General features: G+C 49.1%; 2 protein-coding genes across 4 annotated transcripts; both read left to right on the forward strand.

Moving 5' to 3' along the window:
- Window positions 1-842: 842 nt before the first annotated feature.
- LOC142889942 (LIM domain only protein 3-like) lies at window positions 843-8571 on the forward strand. Of its 2 annotated transcripts, none has more exons than XM_076028633.1 (5): window positions 843-1303; window positions 1755-1971; window positions 5395-5520; window positions 6040-6152; window positions 8118-8571. In XM_076028633.1, exons 1-4 carry the CDS (start codon window positions 1282-1284, stop codon window positions 6146-6148), a joined length of 474 nt encoding a protein of 157 aa, XP_075884748.1. In that variant the 5' UTR covers window positions 843-1281; the 3' UTR covers window positions 6149-6152; window positions 8118-8571. The 2 variants fall into 2 exon arrangements, with proteins under 2 accessions (XP_075884748.1, XP_075884749.1); XM_076028634.1 differs by having other exon boundaries at window positions 1758-1971.
- A 248-nt stretch (window positions 8572-8819) lies between these two features.
- On the forward strand, window positions 8820-13969 carry ric3b (RIC3 acetylcholine receptor chaperone b). 2 transcript variants are annotated; one of them, XM_076028630.1, is made up of 6 exons: window positions 8820-9240; window positions 10611-10837; window positions 10925-11003; window positions 11685-11778; window positions 12165-12301; window positions 13020-13969. In XM_076028630.1, exons 2-6 carry the CDS (start codon window positions 10631-10633, stop codon window positions 13424-13426), a joined length of 924 nt encoding a protein of 307 aa, XP_075884745.1. In that variant the 5' UTR covers window positions 8820-9240; window positions 10611-10630; the 3' UTR covers window positions 13427-13969. The 2 variants fall into 2 exon arrangements, with proteins under 2 accessions (XP_075884745.1, XP_075884744.1); XM_076028629.1 differs by lacking the exon at window positions 8820-9240 and adding an exon at window positions 9548-9915.
- The last annotated feature ends 70 nt before the right edge of the window (window positions 13970-14039 follow it).

Here is a 14039-nt window from a genome sequence, read left to right on the forward strand (position 1 = left end):
ACACACACACACACACACACACACACACACACACATAGACACGTGCTAACGTGGCAACGTGGATTGGGAGGCGGAAAACACACACGCACGCACGCACACGTCCTGCTGCATGTGCGCTGCTGAATGGTGCTGGTGTGACTAGGGGGCGCCCCGGAGATAATTGGTGTCCTTGGAGTTGAATAAGCTCATTCTAAAACACCTCAGGCCCGAGCGGCCGGCTGTGGGACTGTCTATTGAATAATTGATTCACAGAGGGCGGGGGAGGCAGCGGGGGTGTGAGAGGGGGGAGGCGGGGAGGGGGGGGAGGGAGGGGTGGGAGGATTGGGAGGGTACTATCAGATGTGAGCATAATGACTTTATATAATTAGCACGCAGGGAAAAAACCCATTTAACTGTGGGAGTGTTTTTTATGCAGAGAGGGGGGGGGGAGAGTGAGAGAGAGGGGGAGAGAGGGGGAGAGGCAGAAGGAGGTGAGAGAGGTGGTGAGGGAGAGAGCTGGAAGAAAAGAGGAAGGGTGAGAGTGAAGGAGGAGAGAGAGAGAGAGGGAGAGCGAAGGAGGGGGACGTTAGGGGGGAGAGAGGGAGAGAAATGGAAAGAGGAGGGGGAGGAGGAGGAGGAGGAGGAAGAGGGAGGGCAGAGCGAGCGATAGAGCGAGGGAGAGACAGACGGGAGGAGGAGAAGGACGACGAGGAAAGGCAGAGCGATAGCGCGAGGGGAAGAGAGATGGGAGGGGGCGGGCGAGAGAGGGAGAGAGAAAGAGAAGGAGAGAGAGGGGGAGACGGTAGAGCGATAGAGCGAGAGAGAGGAAGAGAGAGAGAGAGAGAGCGGTAGCGGCGTGAGGAGGTTCAGTGTTTCAGTCTCTGCAGCAGGAAGCAGACTCGCACACTGGCAGCAGCCAGCCGACACACACACACACACACACACACATAGAGCAGAGCAGAGCAGCGCTGCCTCCGTCTTCATCATCATTATCGTCATCACTGACGTCCTCGTCTTCTTCTTCCTCTTCTTCTCCGTCTTCACGCCGCAGACGTCCGAACGCCTCATGAGGAGCAGCAGGACGTTCAGAGAGGAGCCGCCGCCGTCGTCCTGAGGAGGAGACGACCACAGGCACCCGTCTGTGCTCCATCCGTCCGTCCATCTGTGGGTCTGCCCGTCAGTCCGTCTGTGGGTCTGCCCGTCAGTCCGTCTGTCCTTCAGTCTGTCAGTCCGTCCTTCTGTCTGCTCTTCAATCCGTTCGACCGTCCATCCCCTGGCTGCTACAGGGCTGGACGCAGAGCCATGGTGCTGGAAAAGGAGGAGAGTGAGTACATGCACGTACACACACACACACACACACACACACACACACACACACACACACACACACACACATGCTTGGCTCTGCCACTGATGTGTTATCAATAGTTTTGGGAGGCAGCAGCAGGAAAAAATAAAAACTGCCCAGGTTTTGTCCCGGGGGTTTTCGCGATAAACTACCAGAACTACAAAAAAAATGACGCCGTTGTCGATGAAGTTTGGAGCTCAGGAGTGACTTTGTTGTTGGGGTTGGGGTTAGGGTTAGGGTTAGGGTTAGTTCGGGTTATCGTCTTCTCACCCGTCCAGCATCTCTCTGCTCTCGGATATTTAAATATGAAAAAAAAAAAAACCCAACTCTGAAATTCTTCGATGCTTGTTTCCTGTGTGACCTTAAACTCCCAGAACCTCTGCGAAGTTTCCAACTCTCTTGCTCTCTCTGGGTCTCCCGGCCCCAGCAGGCGTCTCCCTGGTGTCCCTCCAGTCCCGGGAGAAGCCGCGGGGCTGCGCCGGCTGCAACGGGAGGATCCGGGACCGCTTCATGCTGCAGGCGCTGGACCGCTTCTGGCACGAGGACTGCCTCAAGTGCGCCTGCTGCGACTGCCGGCTGGGCCGGCTGGGCTCCACCCTCTACACCCGGGCCAACCTCATCCTCTGCCGCAGGGACTACCTCAGGTGAGCCGCCAACCCGAGAGGCCGGAGGGGGGAAAACTTGAGCTTCCCACGAACCACAGCTTGCTTTTTTTTTTTTACATTTTCTGACAGGAGATCAGTTCCTTTTAAAATCTGTCTCTTGATTGTATGCTGCGCCAGCAAAAAGATTCAACTGGAAGAGTTCTGGCAGCTGGTACAGTTTAGAAAAATATTACCTGTCAGTGACCTTGGTGGTGACCCTCAAACTACTACAAAACTGCCTAGATATAGAAAACAATCTAGGCTTTGTTCCTGGATCTAAATTAAACACTTTCAAGCTAACAGTTAGCCTGGCTGCTGTCACAGAAGCTGCATTAACGAGCGCAGCTGTGCATCTACTGGCTAACTACCGCAAACTGCGGCATTATAAATAAAGAGTAAGTTAGCGTACAGCTTTATTGATGGTTTGAGAGCAGTGTTAGCCTGCCTCCGCTAACTCTTTGGCCGTATTAACCCACAACCAAGCCGAGCGACGCTTTAACTTTGACTTGTTCTAAAAACAACAAAACAAAACACCCAGTTAGCAGGCTATCTGGCTAGCTGGCTAACGTCACATACCACAGCACGGCATAGCTTTGCTACGATTTCCTCGAGAGGAAAGACAGACTTGCATATCAGAAAATTGCCAGCATTACTTGATATCCGATGCCTTTCAGCAACAACACAGACAGTAGAAAAAGGGCCCATTACAAAATGTGTGTTTTTGCGTACACTAAATATTAGAAAAAACGTATGGATATATTTCAAGACAAGTTGGAAAAACACTGACTTGCGAGTTCAAGCGGAGAAAAGCCAAGATGTCGCTTAATATGGTTCCTCTTTTACAAAGCCAGCCCCCCTTTGGACTCGATAAGTCTTGCACACTTGTAGCGTCAGACGTGTAAAGAGGCCTCGACGGCTCCGACTCTCCCTGTGAAGCACTTCGAGCCCTTTGGCTGAAGACAAACGGCTCTGATTGTATAAACAACTCCTGCACAAGACCCCCTCCAGGCCCCAAAAAGCTTTTCATCCGGCCACGTCTCGGCTTCGTAAATCTCAATTAATGTCTCCATCCCTCTTCCCCCCCTTTAAAAACCAAAAAAACCCCAGAACCAAACCACTTTGCCACCGTGATTTAAACGCGTTTTTGCGCCTCTCTCCATCTCTGGACGATGAATCTCTGCCCTCTCAGAGCCTTTTTTCTTGTTGCCTTGAATAACGAGGTGCGGCCGGCGGGTCAGCCGGAGAAACTCCTGATATCTCGGCCACATTGCTGAGCTCATGTGTTAGTCCCATGTAGGATCCAGCTGGATTTGGTTGGAGCTAAGTCTCTCATTAGCCACGCTGCACTTAAGAGACCAAAACCCCTTTTGACAGTTAAATTGGCTCGATTGCCTCCTGTTTTCCTCGTCATGGCGAGGGCGCAGACCGAGAGGCCTTTGAAGAGCGGGATTAAAACCATGTGATTTCTTTTAATTGGACCATTAGTGGAGAATTAGCATTGAGCTGCGTAGCCTCGTTAAGGAGTGGGGGAGAGGAGGGGGAAGTGGGGAGAAGGGGGTGAGCCCCACCGCCAGGTGCCTGCTCAGGACTCGGGCTCGTTAGATCAGAACATTCAGTTAATTAGGGCTCCTTTGTTCCCATGTTGGTCACCGATTTGATGACGTCTCCCATTGTTGGAAAAGCTCCAGGATACACGCGCTGGCCGCTGCTACCACAGCAGTCGTTTTTCACTTCCTCGGCTTCAAGCTATGTAAGGGGGATAAAAAAAAGAAGAGAGAGAGCCTCCTTTTTTCTATCTTGCCGCTAATGGAATATGAAAATCTGCAGCAGCCACTTATCTTCATGTGTGTGCATGTGTGCGTGTGTGTGTGTGTGTGCGTGTGTGTGTGTGTGTGTGTCAGGCTCTCTGGGAGTCATTTGTTCATTCTTTCTTGAGGTGAATGTGAGGTGAAGCAATCTGCAGCTGCTAGCCTCCGAGTCACTGAGTCACAGAGTCACTGAGTCACTTTAGTCACTGAGAACAACGGCGGGTTTGCTCACAGGTAGCTTGTCTCGCCGACACGGTTCGCACACAGTCGTCTCTCTCTCTCTGCAATGGAAGATTTTTTTCTGGAGATTTTTTTTTTTTTTTTAGCAGCTTCAGTGTTGCTTCTCCACAGTCACAGTTTTTGTCCTGTGACAAACTGCAGAATATCTGCGTCCTGATACATTTTTCCCGAAACACAAAGTTTCCTGGAACTAAACTACGAAAGACACCCTCTTACTGTGTGTGTGTGTGTGTGCAGTATTTTTTTTTAAAGGTGCAGTGGTTAGCTCTGCTGGATTCACAGATAAGAAGGTTGTGAGTTTGATTCCCCTCTCTCTCTCTGTAGTCTCTGTTAGCTCTGCCCAGAGCCCAGAAGTATGAGTGCGTATTGATGGTTGATGGTTGAACTGATGGTTACAGACGGTTTTAGATGAACGATGGAATTCTGCGGCCTCATTTGGGAGCAGTTGATCAAAAGAGGGCGGACCAGAGTCGCAGCTACTTTTAATAATTAAAATCTCTGTGACAAAGTTCTTCAGTCTTCTCTAGATTGAATTATTGCCTCCAAATATAGCTGATTTAAATCCCGAGTTCGGGGCTCATTAGCTTGCGAGCTTGCTGACGTGCTAATTGTGGAAAGTGAGCCCGGTGCCATCCACTCTGAGTCTTAGCTGGAGCGTCATGCTAGCTGCTATATTTAATTTGCAACTGTCCTTCAGTAAACTCTTCAAATTTCAATTCAATCTTCACTCATTTATGAATCAGGCCATGTTCATGTTATTTCTTTTCAAAGTCAACCCAGAGTCAGTCCAATAAAACCCTGCCCTTTAAGTTGGCTGCAAAAAGAATAAAAATGACTGGTTGTGAATACTTGGGAGGAGCCCTCAATTCACTGTTACAAAGTGGTAACAATGTTTCTGCCGGCTTAAATCACCAGTAAAAAAAAAAATCTACCAATTGGCTCTAATATCTAATTTTTACCAAAGAGGTTTAGTAGCTAACTGTAATCGGCCCACTATCGGGTGGGCGGGTCACAAGCTGCACTCACGCTCCAATCACTGCTCACCACCAGTGCCGCCCACACATCCAAATATGGAATCTTCCACTTTCAAAATCAACCAAAAAATGGCGGCAGCCGTCAAACGGACCTCCAGCCTGCAGGACAAGGTCTCCGCAATCCAACAGGGTGACACCATGATGACTCCGCCCCTTCTCCATTTGCAACCAATGGCTGGGGATGTGGTGCTCACGCCTGCCACCGGGCTCTTCTGTTGTTCTACTTTGGCTTTGTTTTTGTTTTTTTTGTATTTTTGGCCACCAGACAAATGGAAGTGTGTCCAGACTTCAGGTCTGCCTTATCTCCACCCCCCCCCCCCCCCCCCCCCCTGCCTCCGCAGACTCTTTGGGGTGACGGGGAACTGCGCAGCGTGCAGTAAACTGATCCCGGCCTTCGAGATGGTGATGAGAGCCAGAGACAACGTCTACCATCTAGACTGCTTCGCCTGTCAGCTCTGCCGCCAGAGGTAAGATTAGAGGGCAGAAGGGGGGGGGGTTGGATTCGGCAATTATACGAAGGGGGTGGGGAAGGTTTGGGTGGGATTGGGGTGGAGCAGTGGTGGTGGTGGCGGGGAGGGGGATCGAATTCCGCCGAGGTGAGCCAATGGGTCACAACCGGCACACTTACAGTCAGCAGAGTGCAGTGGAATTTGCACTCTGCTGACTGTCCCAAGCCTCCAGGGAGTGGTGGGGGGTATTGGGGGTGGGCGGAGTTAAAGTTTTTCTGTATCACATGGCGAGCTAATCACCCTGCAAACATACAAGATTAACTTTCGTCGGATAGCAGCGGCAGTAGGTGAAGAATCGTAAAAAAGACACAAAAAAAAGTGGACGCGTGCTACACAAAAAATATGCTGGTGGAGGAAAAAAAAAAGCTCCTGAGGGAGCTCGTGATTCACTCTGGCGCCAGCGAGAAGCGAGGACGGAGACCCACTTCCATATTTTTATCCCTCTCTCGCTGTGTTTCTCTCTCCCTCTCCCTGCAGATTTTGCGTGGGAGACAAGTTTTTCCTCAAGAACAACATGATCCTGTGCCAGCTGGACTACGAAGGCGGCCACCTTCCCAACGGCGGTGGCGAGATGCGGCCTCAGTAAGAAGGTGAGAGTCCAACTCCCCCGTCTCCGCTGGGAGCTGCACCAGCCAGTTTGTTCCGTGGTACGACCAAAAGTAGCCCCGAGAGCGGCGGGGGAAGCAGGAGGCACGGCGCCGCTGCAGCCCCTTATCTCAGGGACTCGGTCCCGCCGCTACGTGTGGCGCTTACAGATTATGATGCTGACGCCGCCTGATAAAAACATCATCACCGGCTCAGCGGCCACATCAGCCGGTGTGAAAAACAGCTTCAAAAAATCCCAAAACAATCTACCAGTTAAGCACCTAATAGCTAAAAAGCCACCCCCTCCTCCCTTTGCTAGGATACAAAAGGTCATCGTGACCTTGGCTGGACGGATCCATAAACAGCAGGAATTAGGACATCCGGAAAAATGCAGTTTAGCCAAATCATCCCTCAAGAGGATGATAAGACGGGTGGATGGAGTACAAAATAGAAAAGACACTTGATTCAATTGAAAGTAAAACACTACATAGACTAATAAATCAATAGAGTCACCCCCTAAATCCCCACAAGCTAAGCTGCACTGTTGCCATGACGATGCACCACCGCGTGGGGCTTCAGGACGTTTGGGCGTCTCATGTCGAATGAAAATGAGGACACCAGGGCAAGACAGGGAGTGTTTCTCCACAAGGCAACTGACTTGGTGTAGCAGCAGGTGTGTGGCTCACCTGCAAGTTCAGTCAGAGCAGAAGGCAGAAGAAAAGCGGTGCAGCAAAACGCCACAAGGGTCCCTCAACAAGTCTAGAGAGGATTCAGAGTCCTGGACAAGGTAAAGAGTCCTGGGGAGGATTAAGGGTCCGGAGAGGAATCAGAGTCCATGGACAGTATTCAGAAACTTGTAGAGGATCCAGAATTGTGGAGAGGACTCAGGGTCTGGACCACCAACCAGTCCGGAGAGGTGTTAAAGATCCAGAAGAGGACTCAAGGTCTGGAACACCAATCAGTCTGAAGAGGACTCAAGGATCTGAGAAGGTTCAGGGTTGTGGAGGGGATTCAAGATCCAGAACCACATCCACTCTGGAGGGAGAGGATTCAGGGTTCTGGAAAAGATTCAGGGTCCAAAACCACAACCGGTCTGGAGGGGATTCAGGTTCCTGGACAAGATTTAGTGTTTACTGCATTCAGTCTGAAGAGGATTCAGTGAGCCGCCACCAGTCGGGCCTTTCATCATAACACAAAATACTCTGCTCATAAAAAACAAAACAAAAAAAACATCTGAAGAAGTTTCCCTCCAAGGTCTCCAAGAGTTCACATCAACGCGGCTTCGGCCAAATACTCCTGAAGACTGGAATGAGTGGGAATCTTCAAACTGGTGCCTTCAGATGTTGGTTACTGGCTGTATATTTTGTTTGGAGAGGAGCAGGATGGGAGGCTCGTTTCAGACAAGCGGCTCCAACGTTGCAATTTTGAGAAAACACAGCGACGGGTTTTTGGCTGGAAGGTTTTGCAGCTCTTCGTCTGTTGATGTTGGATGGTTGTTTTGCAGAATTATTTCAACCGCTGTCAAAAACTTCAGAGTGGAAACCACCAATGGCTCCAAGCTATTTTTAGATGTGTTTTTCTGCTTATCGACAGACTTGCTCAGAGAGTTTCCTGGTTTTCTGTGTATCTGTCACATGGGGGAGCAGGCAGGACCCAAATGTGGACATTTATCTCAAATAATAAACAAAAACTCAACTAAAGGTGTTTTCAATGGGAAGAAGATAAACAAATCTGATGGTTGATTGATGGATGATGGGTGGATGATGTGGAATGAATGGATGTTGGATGGGTGGGTGGATGGATGGATGGATGGATGGATGGATGGACAGATGATGGACGATGGTTGGACGATAGATGAAAGGCTATAATGACCTTTTGTCTCAGCCAATCAGTTTACCCGCTCAGCTCGGAGCATTGGGGTTATGAACCAGTAACCTGGAGCTGATTTCTGCCTTCTTCCCTCTCTGCAGACCAGCGCAGGAAGACCCAGCAGCAGCGGTGGGACCAGGGGAAAAACTCGACCCACCAGCTTCCTGTTTCAAATTGTGTGGGAAGGCCACCCACGTTTTCCAGCACGCCAGCGCCACCTCCAGACTATCGACTTAAAATCAGCGCTGAGCGGACCACAGAGCCGCTGTGAGGAGGTGACAACAGAACGTCAGTAGCTTCAGCCTCCAGCTCGGGGCTCATAACGAAGGCTGGGACAATGACGATTGGTCAGCTTTCTTCGCAACCGACACGTGACAGGAAGACGGAACACCAGGAGCTGTGAACTCTGCATCACGGAGAGCAGCTGGACCAGAAAGAGTGGCAGCCAGGACTCTCGTCTCTGAGAAAACTTGTCTTAAAACTAGTCAAGAATAGCCTCCGCAGAACCGTCTGTCACAACAAGCTGAATTAAAAACATGCGGTTTGGCTACTGAGCTACTGAGGACATTGTGTGATCTTTGTGGCACTCGACTCGAGAGAACCGCGGAGAACTGAGATAGGAACCTTCCATCTCCACACCTGCTTTTGCTTCTTCTTTTTTGAAAGAATAAAATGAACTTTGAGTCCTGTTTTCCTACACTTGTAATTGCCACACAAACACACATACAGAGAGAGAGAAAATGAGAGAGAGAGAGAGCGAGAGAGAGAGAGAGAGAGAAAGAAAACACAAGCTAGGGTAAAGGCAGTCTGTCGCTGCGTCATTTAAGGACATGTTACAAACAGCGCCCCCTGGTGTGTTGGAGATAAAAATGTGTGTGTGTGTGTGTGTGTGAAGATTGGAGGGAAGATATATCCCTATATGAAGGAAAACAGTCTTAACAGGTGCTAGTGAGACAAGTTCAGACCTGGAATAACAAAACAAAACAAAACAAACAAACAAACGAAACAGACTGAGCCACCAACAGATGTTTTGATATAAAACTTGATGTCATATGATGCTGATCCCGCTGTTGAGAACTGGTGCTGCAAGTGGAGCAAAAATGTTTTTGTTTTTTTTTGTTTCACTTCCGTTTCATGCCTAGGGGAAAAGCATTGGGCTTCTCAGTCAGTGACTTTGCTACCCACTTCACCCCCACACTCACCAGAAACCGGAAATCAGGCTGGGTATGTCAAGGAAGTCAAACCCTCCACCATTTTAACATTTTGCATCAACAATATAACTACTGTTCCGCATAGAACGAGACACACTTCTTTGGAGTCTTCCATTTTATATCATTGTAACATACATATATGTATATGTACATATATATATATAGATATATTATATTTAGTAATAACTCAAACTTAGATATGATCCTTTGTTACATACTAGATAGAAATAAAGGAATTAAAAAAAACAAACATACAGGTTTCCCCAGGTTTTCTGCTAAGCAATACGATCCTTGGTGTTTTTGTGCCATAATCATTTAAGCTAAAACAGAAGAAGAAGAAGAAGAAGAAGAAGAAGAAGAAGAAGAAGAAGAAGAAGAAAAGAACCCGACAGTTTGCACCTTTGGCGGTCCTCTGTCGCCACCAAGCGGCAGAAGACGGTCACTACAGCCGCGGCTCACTTCCGGCCCCCGGTCAATGAGGAAGCCGAGCGGATGGATGCGAGCCGTCGACCGTGTTCGCCGTGACGCGCCTCCGACCAGCGGCAGGTCTAGTTCTTCAGGGTCGCCATGGCCATCTCGACCTTCCAGAAGCTGACCCTCGCCACGTGCCTCGTGCTGTGCGTCGCGCTGCTGCTGCCCAAAATGTTGCTGTCTCGCGGCCGGAAGGATGCTGCCGAGCGGCCGGAGGGTGCGTCACCGTTCGTCCGCAGACAGGGAAGATTTTCCGGCCGCACGTCTTCCGTTCCGGCCGAGTCGCACGGCTACGGTTTTAAATATATGTCGGGATTATTAATGTCTGTTAGTGCAGTGGAATTATCTGTTTTACTGCTGTTTGAGACCATCGACTGGCTCGCTTGGTTATCACCGTTTCTGTTTTATTTTCCTCCCTGAGGAGGGCGCCAAACACGCTGTGGTCAAATTAGACTGTGAGCGACGGAATTTAGTAGATTTAAAGGTCGATTTGTTCGATACATTCATCGTTTTTTTGTGCAGAATACAACAACAACAACAAAATCTCCGAGTGTGCTGAAAGCAGCATTATTAGCCCTGTGTTTACAGCCTGCTGCTGAAAGTGATTGCTTCGTTTGGAAAGGAGGGGGGGAAACAAGGCGGTTTCAGAGGGAGGAGCCAACTCCGAGCTGGGCATGTGGTCACCATGACCGTGGAGCAGTATCAGTTCCCTGTGTGACGTCACAGAGGGGCTGATTGTAGAGCTGTGTGGGGAGCAACTAAAAGTGTTAAAAGTTGTCGTCTTCTCCTCCAACAAAAATACTGAGAATCAGAATAATAGTTTTAAGTTGGAAAGGCTACATGTTGTTGCTTTGGAGGCGTCTCAAAAATGAAAATTTTATCAAAGTGTGGATAAAATGCAACTCTATGCAGGTCCAGGCCGCCACCCTCCCATGATGCACCGCCAAACGGCCCCCGAGGGTCGAGGTCAGAGGGCGGCGGGCCCCGGCCTCTCCAGGTCACACAACACTGACGCCGCCTCTAGGACTAAAGGGGCGGGCACAGGGGGCGGAACCGGCGGCAAGTCCAACCTGGCGGGGCAGATCATCCCTGTCTATGGCTTTGGCATCCTGCTCTACATCCTCTACATCCTGTTCAAGGTCGAGGCCCCCGACGAGAAGAGTCAAACACAGAAAAATCCCAAAACTTGTGTAACGTGTGTTTTTGTTTTTCTCTGTGTTTCTTAGATCACATCCAAGGGGGGCGGCAAGCCCGCCGAGGGCCGCTTCGCTTCCGTTCGCTCTGAGAACATGAAGAGGAAGATCAGTGAGTATCCAGCAGCAGGACCGAGACTCCTGGTTCTGTCTGGTTTCTCTCAGGTGACGACGGCAAAGGCTGCGCTTCCTGTCGCTGGTTTTGTTATCTTGGCCTGCACTGCCTCAGTAAGGCTACTTTGACTTGTCATGGTGTGGAATGCAGCAAAACTTGACAAAAAGTCCAAATCTCAGTGACGAGGAGGAGGAGGCGAAAATAGAAGAAAATAAAAACTCTCAAAACGCTGACGTCTCACTTGGAATCAACCAGAAGTTTCGACTTCTGCAGGCTGATTTATATTTTTCAAAGATTAAAGTGTCACCCCTAGATGGCGTCATCCTGGGCGGCGGCTCGAGGTGCATTACCATAATGAAAAATAAATTAACGTCTCTCTCCACCGTATCGATTTCCATAAAGCGTCTCTGCAGGGAGATTCAACATTTAAGGTCTTTTATTGTCGTTGCGCAAGCATGACAAAATTTTGAGGAGCCTCTCGGCTTTCACACACAGAAAGAAAAAACAGAAACATACATGCAAGGGAAACATAGCACACAAAAAAGGGAATATACATAAATACGGAAATGAAATGAAAAAAATCACAGTGAATTGCAGGCTGTTAAAAGGCTTTTCTTTTTCTTTTTTTTAATGAAAAGCTCAAATTTTCTCTCTGTTTTCACTCACGCCCGCACGCAGCCGACTTCGAGTTGACTCAGCTGCAGGAGAAGCTGCGGGAGACGGAGCTGGTGATGGAGAACATCGTCTCCAGCGCCCACCACAGCCCAGACAGGTGGGTGACCAGGCCGCCCTGAACTGGAACAGTCACAAATTTCTGTAAATCATTGTCATACACTCATTCCCATAAGGACACTTAAGGTAACTAATGGCATTTACAATAACCTGCTGCACTTTTTTTATTATTTTCATTGATTTTCTTGTAACATTTGCACTGTCATCCTGTTAATGTGTCATTGCAATTTGGCATCTTCAGTTTTCTGTTATCTATTTCATCTTTTTTTTCTCTTTTTCTATTCTATCTTTTCGACCTTATTGTATTTCATTCATGGTAACACCCGACCTTACTGCCATAATTTCGTAGCGTATTTTTGTGCAATGACAATAAAACAGCATCTATCTATCTATCTATCTATCTATCTATCTATCGGTTGCTTCCAGGCTGAAGGGGGTGACGCTGGACCAGGAGGAGAGTCTCCTGCAGCAGCTGACGGAGATCACCAGGGTGATGCGGGAGGGTCAGCTGGTGGAGAGCGTGGCCCCGGAGAAGAAGACGTGCGGCCAGGACGACTGGGAAGGTAACACCGGCTGAGGCTGATCGTGATCCTGAACCATCTCCTCAGATACTGATTAAAGGTGCCCCTAAACCCAGACCTACAGTGTTTGAGGGGAGGAATGTTAATGTGACATTGTGACCCTTTATTAGAGGAACTCTGACCCTGGAATGCCACGTCAGGAATCTTCTATTATCCATACTGTGATGCTCCGGTCTGAATCCTTCTTCCAGCCAGAACTGAGAAACTAATCAGCACCTGTTTGGTGGTTACAAAAGCAGGAGGAAACTGTTGCACGACGCCCTGAAAGGTTAAAGGTTAAAGGTCAAATCCCCAATGCCGTCCAAGAGTGACCTGAGTCCCTGCGAAATGAGAAAAGTTCCGTCCTTTGCTCTTTTTTTTCTTCATCCAGAAAGAAGTTTGCTGAGATGCACAGCTCTCAAATCAGGGGCCCTCTGTGATGTCACAAAGGGAATTGATACCCCTCACAGGTCAATGATCACACCCCCCAGCCAGGTGTTGGCCCTGCCACCTAAGACGGCCTATTTTCCATTCATGTGGAAGGTCCAGCAAAGTGTCAGCAGGAGGCTGCAAACAGAGGGCTAAATGTCCTTTGTTTTCTGGTTAATTAATGACCTGAAGCCACGTTAAAAAAATAAAACCTGCATTTTGTGACTATTTCTGTGGTTTTTGCTGCATCTCTCCAGAAGGTCCAAAAAATTGTCACCGTCCCTTTCGACAGATTTTCCCGAGGAGCCCCTGCAGCAGTGGGGACGTTCCCACTGCTGCTGCCAGCATCGGCCGCAGGCGGAGACGCAACAGACGGAGGATGCTCAGAAGGTTCCCGAGGACGCGACGGTGGCCGGAGAACAAGTTCCGCAGGGTGACGACCGAGAGGAGCCGGGCGTCGTGGCGGGAAGCGACGATGGGGCCGAGGCCGGATTCAGTCCAGGCGTCCCGGAGGAGAAGAAGGAAGAGGAGCTGGCCGGAGTGCTGGAGGAGCTGCAGCTGTCGCTGAGGATGACGTTGGCGGTGGAGCAGGAGGAGGTGGAGACGCTCGGCCGGCTGACGGAGGCGGAGAGCTCCGGTGGCGGCAGCGCCGTCCGGCAGAGGAAGAGGAGGAGGAGAACCAAGAGAGCGTCAGAGTGACTTTCTGAACTGAAGCTTCTGCCTGCTGCTGGGAATGCATGAAGATGAGCGTCGTGGTGGTGGCAGACGATGCGGAGCAGGAAACTGTTTTATATGAAGTGTCTCTGCACGTTGGATGTGTTAAAGAAAAAAAAAAAAAGCAAGAAGTTCTGGAGCAGAATTTTTTATGTTTCCTGTTGACATCATGATGTAATGAAGCGCAAAGTCTGAAGTCAGTGTTCCTGTGAGTGTCTTTTTTTCTTTTTAACCTGAATCGGACCTGTAGGCTCCATTAGTTCTGCAGTGAGTCGAGTTTCTGCTGCTGTGACATCAAGTCTTTTAATATAGATGAAGTCCGCCGGTAACGTTTCACAGGGGAGCAGAACCGACAGTTGGATCCGTTAGCAGCAGGTTTTCAGTTTCGTACCAATCAAAATGAAGACTTGAGTCTTTTTGAACTGAAACTGGGACTCATTCACTTCATTAGATACTGATTTGAAAAAATTACAGTCACCAGTTTCTCATTCTCAGACTTGATGATTTTTACCTTTGTAAGTTTTTTTTTTTTTATTCTGCTCCAAGTTATGAAATTCCACGAGTGATATTTGAGTGAATCTGTGTGACAAAAATAAAT

Source organism: Nelusetta ayraudi, unplaced genomic scaffold (genome assembly GCF_046127955.1).
Source record: "Nelusetta ayraudi isolate G7.1 ecotype Tasmania unplaced genomic scaffold, CSIRO-AGI_Nayr_v1 ptg000026l, whole genome shotgun sequence".
NCBI lineage: Eukaryota > Metazoa > Chordata > Actinopteri > Tetraodontiformes > Monacanthidae > Nelusetta > Nelusetta ayraudi.